This window comes from Tenrec ecaudatus, chromosome 4 (assembly GCF_050624435.1).
Source record: "Tenrec ecaudatus isolate mTenEca1 chromosome 4, mTenEca1.hap1, whole genome shotgun sequence".
Classification (NCBI taxonomy): Eukaryota; Metazoa; Chordata; class Mammalia; order Afrosoricida; family Tenrecidae; genus Tenrec; species Tenrec ecaudatus.
The window spans coordinates 61,508,196-61,531,843 of NC_134533.1; the positions used below are offsets into that span (position 1 = coordinate 61,508,196).

The window sequence follows — 23,648 nt, forward strand, 5'->3', positions numbered from 1 at the left end:
TATTACTATCAGGTGATTTACCCCTAACCAAAGAGTTCTCCTTTAAGATGAAGGTGCACATACAGATTGACCATTAGAATTCTGTACTAGTTGGATTAATTGGGTTTACTTACCTGGGTAATTTGTGACCAGTGTGTCAAAGTTTTAGGATATCTGAGAGTTCAAAAGCAAAAGATGCGGGGGTTTTGTTGATGTATTTCATACAGGCCCCGGAAGCTTCCGAGGAGAATTAGCCCTCTAGAAAGACCCTTAAGCATGTTGTGCTTTGTGCACCAAGCCTAGCAGGTGCTCTTTCTTCTTCCCTGCCAATGACTGTCTGTCTCCTCTTAATTGCACTAGGCATCTTTTCTGTCAGATCAGCCTGAGCCCTACCTGCCCTTCCTGTCAAGATTCTTGGAGACCCAGATGTTTGCTTCGTTCATTGACAATAAAATCATGTGTCATGATGATGAGGATAAAGACCCTGTGCTCCGAGTGTTTGATTCCAGAGTGGACAAGATCAGGCTGTTGAATGTCCGGACACCTACTCTTCGTACATCTATGTACCAGAAGTGTACCACTGTCGATGATGCCGGTAAGGCCTCTTTGGAGCTGTACATTCCACTCTGTTGACTTTTATCATTAAAATATCTGTTTCTAAACATGCCAGCTTCTTTCTGTAAGTTATTCCTATTGCTTGAAATGCCATTTCTACCTTTTAGACTGACAAACTTCTTTCAAGGCTATTTGTTAGGAATGGGCCCTCCTGTAAGTAAGCAAGTAATCAGTGAGTGAAGCACATATGCATTTATTTTTCTCAAGTTATTAACAAGTACAGAGTTGGTTGTTACTGGTGTTGGCCCAATTGCTCACCAATGTAATCAGAAATTGAGATTCTGATTCATTTTACTCGGCCAGGCTTTGCATGTGGCCATTTGTCTTCATTCTTGTTGCTTCATTGCTTCAGGAGTCATTATATTCATATTCAAGATAAAAAGAGTTGAAGGTTGATGCCAGCTGTATTTTTCCCCTTTTTATTAGGAAAGCAAAGACTTTTCCCAGAAATCCCAGCAGCTTCTGTTGTCTCATAAGCCACATCCGTGGCATGTGGTTTTTCTAAGTACAAAGGTGGTTGTGAAAAAGAGTGTTAAAGTGGGCGTAATGATGCTTAGAGCCAGATTGGGGATGTGCCTGGGCACTGCAACTGTGCTCAGTAGCTATCTGAGTGGTTGGAAGTTCAGGTCCACCCCAAGGTGCCTTAGAAGAAAGATCCGATCCACTTTAGAAAAATCAGCCATTGAAGGCTATATAGAGCATAGTTCTACTGTGACACACAGGGAGGGGTAACCTGAGTCAGAATTAACTTAATGACAAATGGTATTAGTATGAAAAAAAGGGTGAGTGAATTATGAATAAGCAATTAACAGTGTTTGCCATAAAAACTTAGGAGCCCTGGTGGTTTGGTGGTTGCTAGTTGGGCTGTGATCCACGTGGTTGATAGTTCAAAACCACCAGCAGCTCCTTGGGTCTGAAAAGATGGAGCTTTCTAGTCTCCAAAAAAAGTTTTAGTCTTAGAAACCCACAAGAGAGTCACTCTGAGTTGATAACGACTCAATGGCAGTGAATTTGGGGTTTTTTGGGGCTTTGGTCATAAAAACTTAGCTGATATATCTCCTTCTTTATGAAGCCCCTATATTGAGTCACTTGATTTTTCCTCTTTGGTTCTGTGATGCTTTATTTGTACCTTCATGCAATGACCTGTCTATTAGTTGAACTGTCATTATCAGAGAATAACTTAAGGACAAGGACTTTATTTGCTTATTTTCTTTCCCCTGTTCTTTAGCATTGTGACTAGAACACATAGATGTTAGGAATTGTTTGCTACATGAATGATTAAACATGCCATTCTGATCAGGAAGCCCCATGTAAATTAGTTTAGCTAGAGAATAGTCTCACCTTGAGATATCAGACTGAGCAGCAGTTCACGTCCTTGTGGGATGTTCAGTGTTCTCGTACCTTTTTAAAATATATTTTGTTCATTTACCAAATGCTATAAATGCCCAGCATACGGTACCAAACTTCAGTGCCATCTAGTCAGTTTCAGCTCCTAGTCACCCGGTAGGATAGGGTAGAACTGCCCCTGCGGGTTTCCAAGACTGGTTCTTTACAACAATAGAGAGCCTCGCCTTTCTCCAGTGGGGAAGTTGGTGGTTTCGTTCTGCTGATTATGTGGTTAACAGCCAGTGGAACCACCATGGCGCCAGGGCTCGTCAGTGTTGGTAAATGCTTAAGAAATATTTGTCAAACACTCTTCTGGGTTTTATTATTATTATTTTAATTAATTAATATTTTTTGTTTGTTTCTGGGTTTAAAAAAAATAATTTTATTGGGGGCTTGTACAACTCATCGCAATCGATGTATCTATCCATGTGTCAAGCACATTTGTACATTTGTTGCCTTCATCATTTTTTTTAACATTTTATTAGGGACTCATATAACTCATCACAGTCCATACATATATCAATTGTGTAAAGCACATCTGTACATTCTTTGCCCTCATCATTTTCAAAGCATTTGCTCTCCACTTAAGCCCTTTGCATCAGGTCCTCTTTCCCCCCCCCTCCCCGCTACCCCCTCCCTCATGAACCCTTGATAATTTATAAATTATTATTTTGTCATATCTTGCCCTGTCCGATGTCTCCCTTCACTCCCTTTCCTGTTGTCCGTCCCCCAGGGAGGAAGTCACATGTAGATCCTTGTAATCGGTTCCCTCTTTCCAACCCTCTACCCTCCCAGTATTGCCCTCAGCCTTCATCATTCTTAAAACATTTTCTTTTTACTTGAGCCCTTGGTATCAGCTCCTCATTTCCTTCCTCTCCCTCCCCACCTCCCCTCTCTCCCAAACTCTTGATAATTAATAAATTATTATTATTTTGTCATGTTTTATACTATCCCACATCCCCCTTCACTCACTTTTCTGTTGTCCATCCCCCAGGGAGGGGGTTATATGTAGATCCTTGTAATCGATTCCCCCTTTCTACCCTACCTTCCCTCCATCCTCCCCGTATTGCCACTCTCACCACTGGTCCTGAGGGTTCATTTGTCCTGGATTCCCTTTGTTTCCAGTTCCTATCTGTACCAATGTACATCCTCTGGTCTAGCTGAATTTGTAAGGTAGAATTGGGATCATGACAGTGGGGGGAGGAAGCATTAAAGAACTAGAGGAAAGTTGTGTTTCATCGCTGCTACACTGCACCCGGACTGGCTCGTCTCCTCCCTGCAACTCTTCCGAAAGGGGATGTCCAGTTGCCTACACTTGGGCTTTGAGTCCCTACTCTACACTCCCCCTCATTCACAATGATATGATTTTTTTGTTTTTTGATGCCTGATACCTGATCCCTTCGACACCTCGTGATCACACAGGCTGGTGTGCTTCTTCCATGTGGGTCTTGTTGCTTTTGAGCTAAATGGTTGCTTGTTTATTTTCAAACTTTTAAGACCCTAGACACTACATCTTTTGATATCTGGGCATTATCAACTTTCTTCTCCATATTTGCTTATGCACTTGCTTTGTCTTTAGTGATTGTGTCAGAAAGGTGAGCATCATGGAATGCCAGTTTAATAGAACAAAGTGTTCTTGTATTGAGGTAGTACTTGAGTGGAGGCTCAATGTCCATCTGCTACCTTAATATGAAATCTATAAATATATGCAGAGTGATGTTTCCCCATCATCATATATAAATATATTTACATATATACATGCCTGTATTTAGGCCTCTATAAATGCCCTTTGCCTCCTAGTTCTTTCCTGTATTACCTTTTACTTTCCTCTTGTCTCACTATCATGTTCAGCCTTCATTTGGGTTTCAGTAATTCCTCTCGATTACATTGCCCTTGATCAAGCCCTTCCAGGCCTCTTACTCCCTTCTCGCCACCAATTTTGGATCACCTGTTCCCTTGTCCTTGGGTTTGTTAATGTTAGCACCACTTCCTTTCCCCCACTGCCCCCTCTCTCATGTCCCATCAGTCCCATTGTTTTCTCCTCCAGATTATTTATCCAGCCTATCTTATCTAGCTAAACCAGCAGAAATAATATGCACAAAAACAAGACAGAGCAAACCAAAGCAACAAAATAAAACAACAACAGCAAACCAATGACAAAAAAAAGAAAAGCCTGTAAATAGTTCAAGGTCTGTTTGTTGACCTTTAGGAGTGTTTTCCGGTCCAGTCTGATGGGGTGCCAAAACCTGGCCCCAAAGTCTATTTTTATTACTCCTTCGGGACTTCCTTGTTCTGCTCCCCTTGCTGTTCTGTTGCATGCCCTTAGTGTTTTGTCTCAGTGTGGTGGGGTCAGATCACGTGCAGTTCCCACACTGTCTCCAGTGTTGTCCCTTTTCGTAGGGCTATGGGTCAGTGAGGGATGTTGTGTCTCATGGTTGGGCCGGCTATATGTTCTTCTCTGTGCATTGGCTGCTCTGAGCGGGAATATCCTCCTCAAGGCTTGGTGGGCTGGGATGTGCTCTACTCTCTCTTTCTCCCCCTTCATTTGCTCCCGTGCGCTCTGATCATATATATCCCTCTCCCGGAGCGGTAGCTTCAGTGCTGTCCTGTGAAGTAAATTCTTCTTGGGGGAGGTGCCGCTGTCCATGCCCGTTTGGGGCCGGCACTTTTTTCTGGGTTTTAAAGAGACCCAATGTGACAGAAGGTAACACCACAATTGGTAAAAGTTTGGACAAAGTCCAAAATGCAACTAAAAGGATTTTTTTGGAAATGTTACAAACAGAAGTAAGCTCGATATTGATCACGTTCACATACTCCCCCTTTATTGGCTCACCACTTTATTGTAGAATAGTACCTGGTGCGCTTTACATACTTAATAAATTCTGTTGAGTGCAAGTAAGGCAGGGATGGGAAGTGAGAGAGGCCCAAAGAGAGTAGGTGGCCTGACCCTAGGACACATTGCAAGACCCAAATTTTTTATATTACGGAAATCTCATGGTATCAGCAAAAAAGTCAAAGCAGAAAATAATTTGGTCATGAAAGCTAGAAAAAATTTTATGTATAATTGATATGGTATAAACTGAGCACATTTAAAATTTTGACATAAAACTCTAATATTTAAAGTTCTGATGAATGCATACGCCCACATCAAGAATTAGCGAACACATCCATCACCACTTTTAACAACTCACCCTACCCTACTCAGATATGATAGCTTTCACCTCTGGAAAGTTCAGTCTTAGAAACAAAATTCCATGTCTCTATTTAATTTTTAAACGTATGGAATGTGATTATGTTGTTGCTGCTGACTTGTAGCGCCCAGTGTACAGCAGGAACGAAGCACTGCCTCACGGTTTTCTTACCTTGGAGCCCATCGTTGGAGCCACTGTGTCAGTCCATTCTGTTGAGAGCCTTTTCCTTTTTTTGCTGCCCATCTACTCTACCAAGCATGATGGCCTTCTGTGGGGATTGCTCGCTCCTGACAGCATGTTTAAACTCTGAAATGAAGTCTTTTCATCTGGCCTCTAAGGAACATTCTGGCTGTACTTCTTTCAAGACAGATTTTTTGGTTCTTTTGGCAGTCCGTGGTAGCTTTTTCTCTAGCACCATAATTCTAATATGTCAACTCTTCTTTGGTCTTCCCTTATGTGATTATGGTAACTGTTAATGTACTTGGTTGCTACTTCTAACATTTGTGTCAGTTCTGGGGTAATTTTGGTTGTTTTTTTTTTTAGTATTATAAGTAATGTTATCTTGTCTTTTGATATGCCTAATAATCTTTGACTGAATACCAGACAATGTGAATTTTACCTCTTTGAATCCTGGATATTTTTGGATGTCTAAAAATATTTTATCTTTGCTCTAGATTGAAGTTACTTGGAAATAGATGGGTTCTTTTGGGGTTTCCTTTTGAGGTGTCTCTTTAGCAGGATCAGACGGACCTTTAGTGTATGACTAATTATTTTTCGCAACTGAGATAAGACCCTTCTGAGTACTCTACATTTCCTCATGAAGTGGGAGCAGGTGCTGGTCGCTGCCTTGTATGTTCTTCTGATCCTTTCGTATGAGCTTTTCCCAGCTCAGTTAGTTCTCTTAACCTGTGTCTGTTGTTAGGTGCTGTCCAGATGGCTTTGACTCAGACCAGTACTCATCAGTTACTCTACTGAATAGTTCAGGGATCCTCTGCAGATCACTTGAATTCTTTGTGTAGCTCTTCCTTCTCCAGGACTCTGATTTGTTAATGCCAGCTTCCTTGACAGCTTTGATTTTTTTATCTTTGTCTCTATAACTTAGGAAGTCTGCTGAACTCCAAGTGGGTTTCCTCCCTTCCCTGCACTGCAGTCTGAGACTCTCTCCAAGCAGTTAGTTCGAGCAGTGTAGGGGCCACCTCACTTGTTTCCTTTGTCTCTGTGATTATTGCCCTTTTTTGCTTGATGTCCAATATTTTGAGTACCACTGTTTTTATAGTTTGTGTATTTTCTCTCCTTCCCTCTTCCTTCCTTCCTTCCTTCCTTCCTTCCTTCCTTCCTTCCTTCTTCCTTCCTTCCTTCCTTCCTTCCTTCATTCTTTCCTTCTCTCTTCCTTTTTTTCCCTCACATTGTTTTAGGTAGGAGGGCAAATCGGTGTTTTTTTAATTCCCTCTTGGCTGGAAGCAGAAGAATAGCCAGCTTTTAAAGAAATACATGACAAAAAATATATATGACTTATTTTTTTTGTTCTCCTCCAGAGAAAGCAATTGAACTGCGCCTGGCAAAAATTGATCACACTGCAGTTCATCCCCATTTACTTGACATGAAGATTGGACAAGGAAAATATGAGCCAGGCTTCTTCCCTAAGCTGCAGTCTGATGTGCTTTCCACTGGGCCAGTCAGCAACAAGTGAGTTCCCCCCCCCCCCCGCCCATGATTCTGTGAGCCAGGCTATCTAGTGCCTGGGCCAAAACTGGTATCCTTGGCATTTTTTAAAGTAATCCGGTTGTTCACTCATTCAAACAATAAAATTGGTGACAGAATATCTGTTGGCTCTGTCTCTACAAAGTGGGATAGCTCCACATGCCCAAACTCAAACCAACGCACTGCTTTTGAGTTGCTTAAGGCTTATGGTGACCCGTAGGACAGAGTAGAACTCATAGGGTCTCCAAGACGATAAATCTGTATGGAAGCAAGCTTCCACAGAGCGGCTGGTGGGCCGACATTTTGGTTAGCAGCCAAGCATTTTAACCACTGTGCCATTGGGGATTCTTTCCATGTGCTCAGGACCAGCAAAAGGGCAGGCTCTAGATAGGTTGAAATCATTCACAACTCAATGTGAATCCCCTACAGAAGATAGCTAGTGTTATGCCATCACTCAGTGGTGTTTGAAATAATTGGGACCAGAACTAAAAGTGGATAACTTAGCAGAGTTGTACCCCTTGGATTTTGGAGAGGAATGTATCTAAATTCAGACAAAATGGAAAGAATCAACCAGGAGACTTCAAAAGTTCATGGAAAAATGCCATAAAAAGATGATGGAATTTTCCCACGAACTCTGAAGTTCCCCTTATATTTCTGGATATGTATGAAGATTTTTATGGATGTTTCAAGACAGTTATGCCTACACTTTCTGGGTAGTTCTTTCTTTTCGTGTTCAGTCACTGCTCTTCCAGCTACTCTCCCTCGTGGTCTCTGAGTTTAGTCTGGTGACCTTACTGTTGTGCCTGCTTTGATTCTCTTAGGTGGACAAAAAGGAATGCCCCTGCCCAGTGGAGGCGGAAAGATCGGCAGAAGCAACACACAGAACACCTGCGTTTAGATAATGACCAGAGAGAGGTGAGACAGCTTAGGATAAGGACTGACTCTGTTATTGTAATGTCCTCCCCTTCTCATTCCCATTTCATTGGCCTCTGATCCTGTCCCAGTGTTTTCTAAGGCCCATTCCGAAGCTTGATATCAGAGCTTGATTTGAGACAGTTCAGGATGTAGGATATTTTTCAAGAGACAGTGCACTCCATTTAGGCCAGTGGTTCTTAACCTTCCTAATGTCGCAACTCTTTAATACAGTTCCTCGTGTTGTGGTGACCCTCTGACCATAAAATTATTTTCGTTGCTACTGTAATTTTGCTACTGTTAGGAATCGAGCACCCCTGTGAAAGGGTCTTTTGACCCGATCCACAGGTTGAGAACGGCTGATTGAGACCCTAGTCTGATTCAAGCTCTATTTGAAATTCCGTCGAACCTTTCAAGGAGCCCTAGTGGCACTGTCAGGTAGGCCATGGACTACTAAGCCTGAGGACAGCGATTTGACTCCAGCAACAGCTCTACAGGAGAAAGACGATGAGGCTTTCTGCTCTTACAAAGAGTTATAATATCGTAAACCCATGGTGGCAGTTCTACTTACTCTGTCTTTTAGGATCTATGTGAGTCAGACTTGACTCGATGGCAATGAGGTTGGCTTTTTTTGAGAACCCTTTACTGTTCTTTCCTTACTTGTTCATGCATGCTATTTATTCATTGCATGTGTGTGTGTCTGTGTGTGTGTTGGGAACCTCAGACATAAGAGTCTTAACCATGGGGGAAATCTTTAAAATTTGGTGAGGCTTTATTTTATTGGGAGAGAGGAGGCAAAGCTGAGCTTGAATGAACACTATGAGTCTTCGTTGAACTTGGCATGTGGGTGTGGGAATGTGACCTTTCTCCTATTTTTTCTGTATCTTAAATAGTTCATATTATTTCTGCGCCCACCCCACCCCCCAACTAAAGGAGAGGAATATTATTAGAGGCCTGGAGATGGAGGATTCTTGCATTTACTCCCCAAATCCTCATTGTTTGTAACCAGAATGTTTCAGCTTTGCCATAACTTATACTTCCAGTAAAGTTTCTAGTTATGGCCTTCAATTGAAGAATTGACCTTATTTAATTACAGAAAAGTTATGGAAATAGAACTCACCTTCCCAAACTTATTCCAGACATAACGTACTGAGGAAAGACTCAACAACTTGAATTTTGCTTGGGTGAAATACAATAAAACATTGTTTCATATGTGCGAGGCACCTCAGTGAATGGGAAAATATTTTGCCTTTGTTATTTTTTAAGAGAATGCATTAAAATGACAGGGTATGTTTATGGATTTTTAACTGCAGCATACAGTTGTGCATATATATATATTTTTTGTAACTATAGCCTAGGGCATGTTGGGGATTGATGTTATTGTAAACGTTTCCTTTGGATCTTCCATTTCATCTCTAATGCTTCTTTCAGTGGTGTTTGTAGCCCATTTTTCTTGGTCGTAGTCATTGTACCTAAGACCTTTGAAATATGAAGATGACAAATGTCTACAAACAAAAGAAGATAGATGTATCCTCCCAGAATTGCAGTTTATTAAGGCAGTGAACTAAGGTGTGCAGATAACTTTAGTAGAAGAGTGTTTTAAAAGGACCGAGAGGTAAATGAATGCTTGATTACTGATGAGAGAAAAATGAGGTTTTCCTATCTGGTGTCATCATCCAATTGTGGAGGAGCCAGCACCCTTTAAACCAGCAGTTTAAAGGGTGCTGTGGGTTGAGACCCTTCAGGGGGTCAAACAACTTTTACAGGGGTCGCCTGATCCCTAACAGTAGCAAAATTGCAGGTATGAAGTAGCAACAAAAATAATTTTGTGGTTGGGGGGTGTCACCACAACATGAGGAACTGTATGAAAGTTGTCACGGCATTAGGAAGGGCGAAGCACTGCTGTAAACCTTGAGGGATAATGCTCGTTGCCATCACGTTCATTTCGACTCATAGTGACACTGTAGAGTAGAGAAGAATGCCCTTTTGGGTTTCCAAGACTTAAAGCCTTTATGAGAGTAGAAAACTTTCTCTTTTGCCTGCAGAGCAGTTGGTGGATTCAAACCGCTGACCTGTGGTTAGCAGCTCAGTTTGTAGATTTGCTAAAGAGAACAGTGTTCTAAATAGAGGAAGTGTTTGGTGGGTTTTATGTAAAGGATGTTGTGGTCAATGTTTTGAGAGGAGATAACCTGCTAGTTAGGTGGCTTACCTCATTGAGAAAAGACGATAGTGACCGAAGTCTCGCCATGGGCGTCAGTAATCAGGGCTGACTGAAAGACTAGAAGTTCACGGGAAAACGCCATTGTTTTAAATTCCAATTTTCAATGAACAGAGTTGTGCTACTGGAATAAATACAGGAGAAGGGAAAAGTCAGAGTGAAAATGTCAGTTATGAACTTAAGATGCTTAAGAGCCAGCATATTGTAGAAAAAATGCAGCTGTTATTTTAAGTGTGGCTTCTTATTTTCCAGACCTTAGTTTTAATAAGATTATCCTTTATGATGGAAGTGGTAGGTATCTTTGATATGGACAGATGGGTTTAAATTCCTCCAAGCTGGGTGGAAAACAAACCTTTTCATCATAGCACTCTGAGATTTGAATAGTGTGTACACTGAGCTGTACATGTGTACGTGCTGCAGTCCTGGGTCTTTCCCCTCGCATATCAGTCAGTCAGTAATTTCAGTCCTCAACAGGATGCTTAACAAAAACAATTTAATCACATCACCTCAGCTTTTTCTTTGATTCAGGAGTTAGTGCATTTTAGACTTTTTGTGTCCCATCCACCTCCAGGAAAGAAACTAAAAAAGTGTGGAGTGACAGTGCCCTCTACTGGTACCTGTCCTTTCTGGTTGCCTTTCGTTTGTGTGCATGGATGCAAAGGGTTTTTGATTTTTCCCTGTTTGCTGTAGAAGTACATCCAGGAAGCCAGGAATCTGGGCAGCACCATCCGCCAGCCCAAACTGTCCAACCTTTCTCCATCAGTGATCGCCCAGACCAACTGGAAGTTTGTGGAGGGCCTCTTGAAGGAATGTCGCAACAAGGTGAGTGACAGACAAGTCTGTGTGTGTGCGAGTTCCCATGGCAAGCAAAGCAACACCAGGGCCTGGTTTTGATGACTCTTTCTTGGTTGTTAAAATACTGTTACTATGCTAGGATAATACTACATTTAAAATCCTGTTAATTTTGGATTTATTGCATGTGTTTTAAATAAATATACCATTAATTGAGGATAAACACAATTTACTTGATAAACTTAATATATATCCTTTAAAACTAATAGATGTAGTTTTCAGTTTTAAGTATCGTTACATTACAAACTTGAAGTAATTGTAGTTGAACTATCATCAATACAGAGATGGAAATGTGTTCCTACACTGAGATGACAACAGTGATTAGTTGGGTCTGAAACCAAGAATTTACCTAGTAGATTATGTGTCAGACCAAATTTATGCCTTTTGGCTTATGCTTATGCTATCTGAATATTTTCCTACAGCCTACAATGAACCATTCTTCATTTTTAATGAAATAACACTTATTTCTGATACAGTTCAAATAAATCAGTAGATATGCTGTGTGTTGTTGTTAGAGTGGGTTCCAGTTCCTAGTGACCCCTGCACAGCAGAACGAAGCACCGACCAGTGCTGTACCATCGTGCAATTGCTCTTGTGCTTGAGTTTATTGTGGCAGCCACTGTGCCAATTCCCACCCACCCCTGCTTTTTTGGTTTCTAAGTGGTGCTCATTTATGGGATGAAATAAAATATACTTCCTTATGTGGAAGAAAATATTGCTGTGAGGAACTAGAGTAACATATCAATACTAGAATCTTGAATTTGGGTGTTTGAAAAATAAAAACACTTCAGTCTTTTCCCTGAGTCATTGATACCTATGACTTTCCACATACCATTGTCCTTTCTACATACACCAAGAACATTATCTCAAAAGAGTGTTCCTTTCTTGTCTCTGGGAAGTTTTTCCTAAGCAGCTGATACACATTCTCAAGTTTTGATGTGCATACCCACGCAGGATGTCTTCATGCTGGCTGGCCAATGATGACTGTAAGATGTGTCTCAATTTCACTGATGTTAACATGTAGGAAAATAGGTATTTCAGAGTGGAAAAAATACAGCATTAAGTCTAACACTTTTAAGTGTTGGCTAGCATTTAAAGTAACAAGGAAGTCTCATACTGTTGGAATTACAAATTGGTATGCAGCCTTTGAAAAACAGCATAGTATTATCTAGTAATTCTTGTAGGTATTTTCCTGTGGAAACATCTTTAGCCTGTCCCAGGGCATCTGAACCAGAAGTTCATAGTAATACTTTTATAACTGTCCCAAACTGAAACAACCCAAAGGCTTCTCAGTAGGTGAATAAACAAGTAAATGGTTTATTAATGCAATAGAAATGGACAGTAGCTATTTCCAATATCATGGATGAATTTCACAAAGTTGAGTAAGAAACAAACCACAAAAGAAAACTAACAGGCAAAGCTGTATTGTTTAGGGATTCAAATGTTACTGATGACGGTTTCCTTGCTTTTCTGTTAGTTTTATGTTAAGTCAGGGTCATGATCACTTAGAGTGGGAAGGTGATTGGGGAAGGACAAATGGGCTCTTCAAAGGTTTAGATCAGTGGTTCTCAACTTGCGGGTTGCAACCCTTTTGGGGGTCGAACAACCCTTTCACAGGGGTCGCCCGATTCATAAAAGTAGCAAAAATTACCCTTAAGAAGTAACAACGAAAAAAACTTTATGGTTGGGGCGCTCACTACAACATGAGGAACTGTATGAAAGGGTCACAGCATTAGGAAGGTTGAGAAGCACTGGTTTAGATGGATGATAGTTGTAATTACAAAATAGTACCTGGGGTCATGGTGGTACAGTGGTTAAGCTCTTGACTGCTAACCCAGAGATTTGAACTTGCCATGGGAGGAGGATGAGGAAGTGTACTCTCTCAAGATGGTTGTTATTGCTAAATGCCTTGCAAATGACCCCTTCTACAACAGAACAAAACACTGCCTGGTCCCATGGGCTCATTTGTTTTTGTCTGAGCCCATTGTTGTAACCACTGGACTAATCATCCCCTTGATGGTCTTCCTCTTTTTTGCTAATCTCCTGCTTTAACAAGGGTGATGTCCTTTTTATGGGGTGGGTCCTTCCTGATAACATGTTCAAAGTATGTGAAACAGCTTTTTGCCATCCTCACTTCTAAGGAGCATTTGTTTGTTCTTCTGTCAGTCTGTGACATATTCAAAATGTTTCATCAATACCATAACCAAATGTATCATTTCTTCTGTGGTCTTTATTCATTGTTCAACTTTTACACGCACATGAGGTGACTGAAAATACCATGATGGGGGGGAAAGGAAAGAAAAAAAGAAAATGCCATGATGTGGTCAGGCCTGCTTGAACCATCAAAACAACATCTATGCTCTTCACATCTGTAGAGAGGCCTTGTGCTGTAGATTACCCGAATGGCTTTGTTTGTTTTTTTATGCTATTTCCATGAGTGTATATGCCTATATACATACATACATGTACACACACGTACATATGCATTTGTACAAAATATATTTCAAAATAAAAATTTAAAAATAATGACACCTAAAGTGTATGTTGTTTCTGAGAAGTAGGATTTAGAGTGATCTCCCACCAACTATTTGTTTTTGTCTGTTATAAATTTATAACATGATTAAATCTTGCTTAAGAATTCATTAAAATTTAGCAAATTTGGGCTTAAAAATCAGATTTACTATTACTTTTGTGCAAACCATCTGGCATCAATTTATCAGTAACCCAGAGATGGTGGTAATACTTATCTCAAATGGGTATAAGGAAGCTTAGGCAGGATAATGTTTGTGCCTGGCACCTAGTATTTAATTTTATTTATAACATATATGTGCATTAGGTGAAAGTTTGCAGAGCAAATTGGTTTCCTGCTTGATAATTTGTACATAGTACATAATGTTCCATTACTGGCTGAATTCCTACCAGTATGTCAGCACTATTCTCATTTCTGTCCTGGATTCCACGTTTCCTTTAGTCTGGATTTTCCTACCCCTTCCTGCCTTCTTATCTTTGTTTGAGAGCAAATATACTTTTGGTTTCACATAATTGATAGTTCTAAGAAACGTGTTTCTCTTGTTTGTGATTGTTTAGTTTATAAGCCTGTTTGGCTGAGAGACACTCTCTGGGAATGGCTTCAGTTCCAAGTCAGAAGGGGGTCTTAGGGCCATAGTCTTGGGCATTCCTCGGTTCTTCATCAGACCAACTAAGTCTGGTATTTTTTGTGAATTTGGTTTTTTGTTCCACAATTTTCTTGCTTTGCCTGGGACTCTGTTATGATTCTAGTCAAAGTGCTTCACAGGGGCAACCAGGCACCATCTAGTTCTGGTTTCAGGGATGTGAAGGCTTGCTTCATGTGATCCATTCGTTCTGGGACAACTTGATCCCTTGAGTCTTTCTGGTTTTCTTTCTTTTTTAAAAAAAATCGTTTTATTAGGGGCTCATACAATTCTTATCACAATCCATACATACATCAATTGTGTAAAGCACATTTGTACATTCATTGCCCTCATCATTCTCAAAACATTTGCTCTCCACCTAAGTCCCTGGCATCAGCTCCTCATTTTTCCCCTCCCTCATGAATCCCTGATAATTTATAAATTATTATTTTGTCATATCTTTCCCTGTCTGATGTCTCCCTTCACCCACTTTTCTATTGTCCGTCCTCCAGGGAAGAGAGCACATGTATATCCTTGTAATGGGTTCCACCTTTCCAACCCACCCTCCCTAGGCCCTCCCAGTATCGCCACTCACACCACTGGTCCTGAAGGAATCATCCACCATGAATTCCCTGTGTTTTACAGTTCCTCTCTGTACATCCTGCTCTAGCCAGATTTGTAAGGTAGAGTTGGGATCATGATAGTGGGGGAGGAGGAAGCATTTAGGATTTAGAGGAAAGTTGTATGTTTCATCATTGCTACACTGCACCCTGACTGGCTTGTCTCCTCCCTGAGACCCTTCTGTAAGAGCATGTCCAGTGGCCTACAAATGGCCTTTGGGTCTCCACTCCGCACTCCTCCCCTCATTCACTATGATATAATTTTTTGTTCTGATGATGCCTGATACCTGATCCCCTTTGACACCTCGTGATCGCACAGGCTGGTGTGCTTCTTCCATGTGGGCTCTGTTGCTTTTGAGCTAGATGGACGCTTGTTTACCTTCAAGCCTTTAAGACCCCAGACGCTATCTCTTTTGATAACCGGGCACCATCAGCATTCTTCATCACATTTGCTTATGAACCCATTTGTCTTCAGCAATCGTATCGGGGAGGTGAGCACGCAATGATAGGATTTTTTGTTCTTTGATGCCTGATAAGTGATCCCTTCAGCGCCTTGTGATCACACAGGCTGATATCCTTCTTCCATGTGGGCTTTGTTGCTTCTGAGCCAGATGGCCGCTTGTTTACCTTCAAGCCTCTAAGACCCCCAGACACTGTATCTTTTGATAGCCGGGCACCATCAGCATTCTTCATCACATTTGCTTATTCACCCACTTTGGCTTCAGCGGTTGTGTCGGGAAGGTGAGCATCATAGAATGCCAACTTAATAGAAGAAAGTATTCTTGCATTGAGGGAGTACTTGAGTGGCAGCCCAATGTTCTTCTGCTGCCTTAATACTAAACCTATAAATATGTGCACATAGATCTATTTCCCCATCCTCATAATCTTTTTATTTTTCTTCACAAAGTATTTTTCTTGAAGCTGTGGTTGTTATTCTACAATAGGTGGGTTTCTTTGTTTTTGTTTTAATTTTGGTTTTACTGTAAGCATTTGAAACTTTTTTACCAAAAGGTAAATTATTCCACTTTAACTTTTTTATCCATTTGATGGAGGTTAGACATAGTTCTAGAATTAAATGTTGGAAGTTTTGTTTACTATGTTTGTTTAAGCATTAAAGGTCAGATTATGTCCGAAGTGAACATGGTCAAAGGGTTTTATTCAATTCTTTCATCTCATAAATGTGAAAATGAAATCCAGAGTCATAAACTTACACAGGGGTGTGTAGTGGTTGCTTTGTTATTATCTCCTTCTTAACTAAACTTTTAAGGCTTGCACTCTACAATGAACCTGACCTCTATGTGGTAGAGCAGAAATGGCTGCCACTCCCTGGGACGTCTTCATCGTGTTCCTTGCCGACTGATGAATGGGTAAGGCTTCCAGCTGCATGGGCTCTTGCTTTATGTGCTTCTCTGATCCTACTGGCTGATTCTTTGTAGACCAAGAGGATGCTTGTAGAGAAAATGGGCCGAGAAGCTGTGGAGCTAGGACACGGAGAGGTGAACATCACAGGGGTGGAAGAAAACACCTTGATTGCCAGCCTATGTGACCTTCTGGAAAGGATCTGGAGTCATGGGTTACAGGTGAAACAGGTAACGAATGTCTAGCCTTTCCTGCCAAGCAAACTCTTCTTGTTTTCATAGCTTGTTGTCCGTTACTGTCAAGTCTGCCCCGACTTATGGCAGCTCCATGTGCCACAAAATGCTGGTCCTCCACCATTCCCATGATTAGTTGCAGATCTAACCATTGTCTTCCAGAGGGTTTCCATTGGCTAATTTTTTAGAAACAGTTTTATTGATATATAAATGTACTTATTGATATATATTCATGTATCATACAATTCAACAGTTTAAATATATTAAAAGAGTTGTGCAATCATCAGCAAAATCGTTTGTAGAACATTTTCTTCATCCATGTACTCGTGATTCTTAGCTCCCCATTCTCCTGCAACCTCCCACTGCCATGACTCTGCTCACAAAACTCACTGCCATCCAGTCAATTCTGACTCATAGCAACCCTGTAGGACAGAGTGGAACTGCCCCTGTGGGTTTCTGACTTTACATAGTTACAGGAGGCGAAAGCCTCATCTTTATCTCTCCTGTGGAACAGTTAGGGGTTTTAAACTGCTGACCTGCAGTCAGCAGCCATTCTAGTGTAACCCACTATGCCATCAGAGCTTTCTAAGGAACTATTAGTCTAGTTATTATCTCTATATATTCACCTACCCTGTATTTTATATAAAGAAAATCATGCTTAAAATATGTCATACAACAAAATATATTCCTCAAAAATTCCTCAATGTAAAAGAAAGCAGAAAATAGTAAAAACCAGAACAATCATACATGAAGAAAGACAAAGCTGATTAAAAAGGCAAGTAGGAAAGGTCAAAGTGGCTGTCAGAAGAGACTCTGAAATACACTCTTGAACACAAAGCAGCTAGAGCAAATGGAAGACATGATGAAGTAAAAGCTGGATGGAAAATTGGGAAGAAGTATAGCCAGTGTGCTTGTTACAGAGGAGGACGGTGATACATCGTCTCGCACAATTTGGACCCGTCTCATGAGGGCCAGTCACTAGAAAACTCCCATCAGGCTTGCTGAAGTCCTCAGAAAAAGAGGGCGCCTGTCTGGAGAGGGACTGTCTCAGTGGCCGCACAGTGGGCTCAGACAGAACAATGATGACAAGGGGCAGGGGAGGACCGGGCAGGGTTGGGTTCGCTGCACAACAGGAGTCAGAATCGACTTGTCAGCACCCAACAACAGCATGTGCTGGTGATAACTTGATGGCAATGGATTTGGTGTAGAGTATTCAAATATGTAACGTACAGTTTATTACACGTCCCAAATAGTTTAAACCACCACTGTTTTAATGCCGAATGCCATATTTTATTATATTGACTACGGTATTGCTTAGGCTTGCAGTTAAATACCAGCTTGCCTTCCTGAAGGCTTGTTCAACTATACCTTAATCCTTATTGTAGTGATAACCTCGTCTCCATAACGCTCACTGCGGGCATATAGGCTTTTTAACTGCTTAGGAAATTCAGGTGGTATCATATAGTCTCTTAGACTGGATGGTATCATAGGCTCTCTTTTAGCCCCTTTGTATAAAAGCCCAAGCTATCTTTCAAGCAACAAATCTTGTAGGGATGAACAGACTTGCTTTTTTCTTTATTTACCGCTCACTTTCCAGGCTCTCTTTGATCATCTTTTTTCTGTTCCCAATGGGGGACCATTTGCTTTGTCCATTCTCTATCTTCTTTGTTTTCTTCATGGATTTTAGTAAGAGAATATATTTGTATAAATCTGACCTTTAGATCTCTCTCTTTTGCATTGGTTCTAGGGAAAATCAGCCTTGTGGTCCCACCTGTTACATTATCAGGAAAACCGCCAGAGAAAACTCACATCAGGAAGCCTCAGTACATCAGGTAAGATAGTCCCTGCACCTTTGGAGAGAGCTCCCTCAACCAGCTTCCTGTCCCCACAGGGGTCTCTTGCAGCAGATGGTTCAAGTCAATGAAGCCTTTGCTCTGGGATGGTTTTTGTTTCAAGTTTTAAGCCATTGGGCTCTCTGAACCATAGAGCATGTCAGGGAGCTTGCTTTCATTATGTGTTTATTTTGATAATAAGATAAAAGATTTATTATCAGCAAGAGGCTTGTCTTAATTAGAATGATTGTGTGTTTAACTGTGGTACTGGTTGTCTGATGTTTGAACAAGTAATTTTCACTGTCTTTTGTTTTATTTCTGACATTATTTATCATTCAAGAGAGCCTTTTTGTCAGTGCCTTGTCCCAGAACTTCTCAGGGTCAAGGCCTGTTGTGATACACATCCTTTCTGTGTATAGTTTAATAAACTTGTCCGTGTTGGCAGGGACTGCAGAGATCTCTTGTCCAGAGGATTTGAATGGATTCAGGATCACACAGTGGATTAATGGATGAGCTAGAACGGAGACAGGCCTCTTGTCTCTTGGTCAGGTGTTCTCTATACTACCCTAACGCGTTCCCCTTAAAGCAGTTCTCTCCCTTTACTTTGTCGTACCTTTTGCACTTCACATGTGGACCTTCATTCTCCCTTCTTTGCTAGAATGTTCTTACTTGAAAGATAAACACGAGTTTAAATGTGCTGAAAAGATGGGCACAGATTCAGCATACACTAGGCGACCTCAACTGGCACTGAAAGTGGGAGAATACTTGGCTGAAAAACAAGATGAGTTTCTCAGGCACAACTCAGACTTAAGGGGAGTTGCTTTTTTTGGGGTTACATTCTTTTTTTATTTTAAATCATTTCATTGGGTGCTCATACAACTCTTAACACAATACATACATACATACATACATTGTGTCAAGCATATTTGTACATTTGTTGCCATCATCATTCTCAAAACATTTGCTTTCTACTTGAGCCCTTGGTATCAGCTCCTCATTTTCCCCTCCCTCCCTCATGAACCCTTGATAATTTATAAATTATTATTATTTTGTTATATCTTACACCATTCAACGTTGCCCTTCACCCACTTCTTCACTGTCCATCCCCCAGGGAGGAGGTTATATGCAGATACTTGTAATCTGTTCCCCCTTTCTCCCTCACCTTCACTCCACCCTCCCGGTATCGCCACTCTCACCACTGGTCCTGAAGGGATCATCTGTCCTGGATTCCCTGTATTTCCAGTTCCTATCTGTATCAGAGTACATCCTCTGGTCCAGCCAGATTTGTAAGGTAGAATTGGGATCATGATAATGGGTGGGGAGGAAGCATTTAGGAACTAGAGGAAAGTTGTATGTTTCATCATTGCTATACTGCACCCTGACTGGTTCATCTCCTCCCCACGACCCTTCTAAAAGGGGATGTCCAATTTCCCACAGATGGACCTTGGGTCCCCACTCCGCACTCTCCCTCATTCACAATGTTATGGTTTTTTTGGTCTTTGATGCCTGATACCTGATCCCTTCGACACCTTGTGACCTCACAGGCTAGTGTGCTTCTTCCATGTGGGCTTTGTTGTTTCTCAGTTAGATGACTACTTGTTTATCTTCCAGCTATAGGTTGGTGTACATTCTTGATGCTGGAGAGAAGTCTTTTCAGGAAGACTGGTGAAGTTACTGCTAAGGATAAACAGTAGCCTCAAATCCAGTTAGGTAGTGGAAATACCTATATTGTAAATACTGGGCCAGACAAGAGGATATAAAGATTTTATCTTTTTTTCTAGAGGTCCTAAGCATACTGGAAATGTTCTTACCCCATTTCCTTGACTTTATGGAGTTTGTTCAGTGCAGGACACAAGCAATAAGTCAAAGGTTAAACATGCCTTCTGTTGATTGTGTCATAGTTTATTCATACAAGTTTATGAGATCATTCATCAAAGTATTACCCAAGTAATTGCCTGGATCAGGAGCTAGAAATCTGTGTCCCAGTCTTGATTTTGCTACTTGGTGACCTGGCAAAGTACCCAACCTCTCTGAACTTCAGTTTCCTCCTCTATTAAGATGGAAACTTGAGGGATCTTCCAGATTGTTAGAGAGATGAGATGTGTATAAGTGTAAAATCTGTCACCATAATTACTTAATAAATCTGTATGGGGTTATTGATCGAAGTGTTACCCGAGTCATCAACTGTTTTCTGTCAATTTGTGATTTGAGATGAAAGGTAGTCAGCTTGTTAGATACTCAGATCTCTGTGGACATGATTAACTTTTTTTGTTCTAGGAATTCTTCTTGATTCAGAACGGAGGAAATCTGATGCCAGCTCAGTCATGCCTCCCCTGAGGATCTCACTCATTCAAGATATGAGGTTAGTCTGGGCTCACATGTAAAAAATCCACTGAATCCTGCTTTCAGGATTGTTTCCTAGGTGTGTTAGGCAGGATTCTCCAGAGAAACAAAACCAGGAAACTTTTGTATCTGTCTATATATGTGCTTTCATGTAGTGAAAAGGAATACGACAGCAAATTAGGCCACCCAGCAGTACAGAGAGCTTAGTCGAGCCTACTTTTGTGGGACAGTTAATATACTGAAAGTCTTTCTAACTCACACGACCATTGGCTCAAGGCCAAGGAAGCAGATAGGGAAGCAGAAGGGGTGAGGTGTAGCAGAGGCCGGTAGTGCAGTGTGAGGAAGCAGGTCTCCTCGGGGTTTCATGATGTAGCCTCAAAATGGCGGGCTAGAAGTGCAGGGTCAGCCCACAGGCAGCCGACTCAACAGAGTAGGGCCTTGTGGAGCAGCACAGCACAGCGATGCAGTCCACCGCAGTTCACGGGTTGCCTTGGCTGGGTGGAGCAGAGCACGGCCCGGCCCACAGGTAACAGCAAGCAGTTGGGTAGAGCAGCTAACTCAGGCAGCATGCTGGTCTGATCACCAGGGAGAGAGGCAGTAGCCAGCCATTTAACTCAGTCAATCAAGCTGCAACTGAGTTTCATTAAACTTGGCCCATAGGTCCTACTGGTGCCTAGTTGGCACAATAAACTTATCACGCCTAGGTTTCCAGAGCAACAGCTAACCAGGAAGTCCTCCCCACTGGTTTTGTTTTGCTTTGTGATGTGTTTGTAGAGCTTGGTGAGCAGCTGCGCTTCCTGTCACTTGGGGGAGAATTACAGCAGGGTGAAGGAGCGTAAGGAGAGGCTGTCAAGGCCTTGAGGCTCTGGGTCTAGCCTGATGTTTTGAGGGCCAGGCTGTCTTTTTTTTTACGCCCTTTTTGGGGTAAAAGCTTATCTGGCAAAGCTACGTGGATGCCTAGACTTAGGGAATAAGACCAGTGGGCTCTCCCACGATGGCATAGAGCTCCTCCCAAGGCCTTCTCCGAGACAGTGCCTTCCACCCCACCTTCACTTTCCTTTTCCTTTCCCCTTTCAGGCACATCCAGAACATTGGGGAAATCAAGACTGATGTGGGAAAGGCCAGAGCATGGGTGCGGTTGTCCATGGAAAAAAAGTTACTTTCCAGACACCTGAAGCAGCTTCTCTCAGAACATGACCTCACCAAGTAAGGCTACTACCCCTCGGTGAAGCCAGCCTCCCAGAATGGTGGGAGGGGGGAAGTGTTGGGTATGTCACTGTGGCTGGATGCAGTTAAACACAAATTGCACTTGAAAGCTTCTCTCTTTATCCATAGAAGAAATAGTTCTGCTGTCTCATAGTCTCCATCCGCACAGCCATAGCTAGCTTTCATACAGAGGTAACGTGAATGGAGACCTCACTGAGTGGCTCCGAGTTGGGGCCCCTCCTCCTGCACCTAGGTGACTTGTATCCTTCTTGGACAGAGTGTATTTTCTTGTCTCTTACCCTACCTTGAGGAGGAAACAGCAGAGAATTAAAACATTTTAACTTATCCCTGTATCTCTCTGTTTTTTCCTGAGTCAAGAGCCACTCCCAAGGAACCAACTCCTTGCCCTTTGTGTCTGGACCCTGCACTGATGCCCCTCGAGGTATAAAGGCGTGTACAGACAACCGTCTTAGATCTTTTCGCTCCACACCTCTCACCCAGACAGAGGCATGGGGCAGCTTCCAAGGCTCTCAATTCTTAGAGCGCTTCCATTTGAATCTCCAGAAGAGTAAACATGTACAATAAAACGATTTGGGACTGGTAGGACAGTTAAAGAGCATAGTGCATTGTAAACTTGGAGTCTGGACGGAAAACAAACACCTGCAATGTGTGTCCCGGAGCATCAGTGGCTGTAGTTGTGTGGGAGTCATGCAGGGGAAAGAGAAGTCCTCCCTGTGGGCCAGTCTGATGGAGAGCTGCCCAGCAGTGAGCAGTAAGGCAGCAGAGTGGCGGCAGGAGGGCAGTGAAGAAGTCTAGGGTGTATGAGCTTAAGGGCCTGGGTAGCCATAACAGTACTGACCCTGGTGAGGAAGCTCGTGTTGGTTTCTTTTAGCTGAGTCCGGTTAGAGGAGGTACGTTCCGAGTGCACTCAGTTTATAGTACTTCTCACTTGGCATTTGGACCCCAGTGCTACTCTAGTCAACACTGGCAAGTCATTTCCAACTCAGAATGACCCACAGGGTTGTCAAGGCTGTTGATCTTTATGGAAGCAGACAGCCACATCCTTCTCCCCAGGCTTCAAACTGTCAACCTTCTCATTGGTCTCCAGGGTGCTTTGTGCTACTGGAGGGTGAGGGTTTTGCTGCCGTAGATCACATTGTGGTGAGACTAAGGGAGAAAGAAAGGGGTACTAATCAAAACGTGCTCGCTCTTCTTTCTCCCCCACATGCTGAGCACTCTAGCCATTCACACTCCTCGCCAGCCCGCTCGTCCCTGTTTCTGCATGACTTGTTCTCTCATTCCTCCACAGGGTTAATCCCTTCAGGGCCTCCTCAGATGAGATCTCTGCTCAATTTGCCTGTTCTTCCTCCAGGCCCCATAGCATTTGTTCATTCTGTTATGTAACAGCTTTTTATATGTTGTCAGTGTTATCACTGTCTTTTAAAACTTTATTTAGTTGCGTGCTTAAACCATATGCCTTTCCCAATACTGAGCCTGTTGCCTAGCACATAGTAGGTGTTCAGCCAGTGCACAGTAATGTGTGTGTATTACTGTACAGACAGGAGATGGTGAGCAACCTGGGAATAAAGCTGGAGAGAATGCTCCTGACTCTCAGGTTTCCAACCTAGTTTCCTTAACCCAGGTTCCTCATCCCAGAGGACCCATTGAACGACTAATTCTAACCAAGCTGGATAATTCTATATTGTGAACCCCAGATTTTTCTCTTGACCACCCTGCAATGAAGAATACTGTGTAGTTCCCCCGCACTGTGGGGCTCAACTTGGTTTGGTGGCCATGACCCTATTCCATCCTGCTCCTTTCTCCAGGATACTAGCCTTGGGCCTCCAGGATACTAGCTCTTTCCAGGATACTAGCCTTGGGCCTCAGTTTCTGCATATACCAGCCGGCTTACATTCTCCCTTGCAAACCCTGGCTCGCTCTCTCACATGGTGATGTCATCCATTCTCATGATTTCTGTCACCTCTAAGCAGGTGACTGCCACATCTGAATTTCCAGCTCTGACACTTCTTTGGAGCCCCAGTCCTGTAT

The 23,648-nt window shown here is 42.2% G+C and overlaps 1 protein-coding gene across 3 annotated transcripts in view; it reads left to right on the forward strand.

Moving 5' to 3' along the window:
• DENND5A (DENN domain containing 5A) overlaps positions 1 to 23,648 on the forward strand; it is a 94,518-nt gene that overhangs the window by 59,962 nt on the left and 10,908 nt on the right. For all 3 annotated transcript variants that reach the window (XM_075546101.1, XM_075546098.1, XM_075546100.1), the window contains exons 8-15: positions 340 to 574; positions 6,707 to 6,857; positions 7,694 to 7,787; positions 10,693 to 10,824; positions 16,063 to 16,215; positions 17,966 to 18,050; positions 20,328 to 20,412; positions 21,471 to 21,599. In XM_075546101.1, coding sequence (XP_075402216.1) covers positions 340 to 574; positions 6,707 to 6,857; positions 7,694 to 7,787; positions 10,693 to 10,824; positions 16,063 to 16,215; positions 17,966 to 18,050; positions 20,328 to 20,412; positions 21,471 to 21,599 — 1,064 coding nt within the window. The remainder of the gene's footprint in view (positions 1 to 339; positions 575 to 6,706; positions 6,858 to 7,693; positions 7,788 to 10,692; positions 10,825 to 16,062; positions 16,216 to 17,965; positions 18,051 to 20,327; positions 20,413 to 21,470; positions 21,600 to 23,648) is intronic.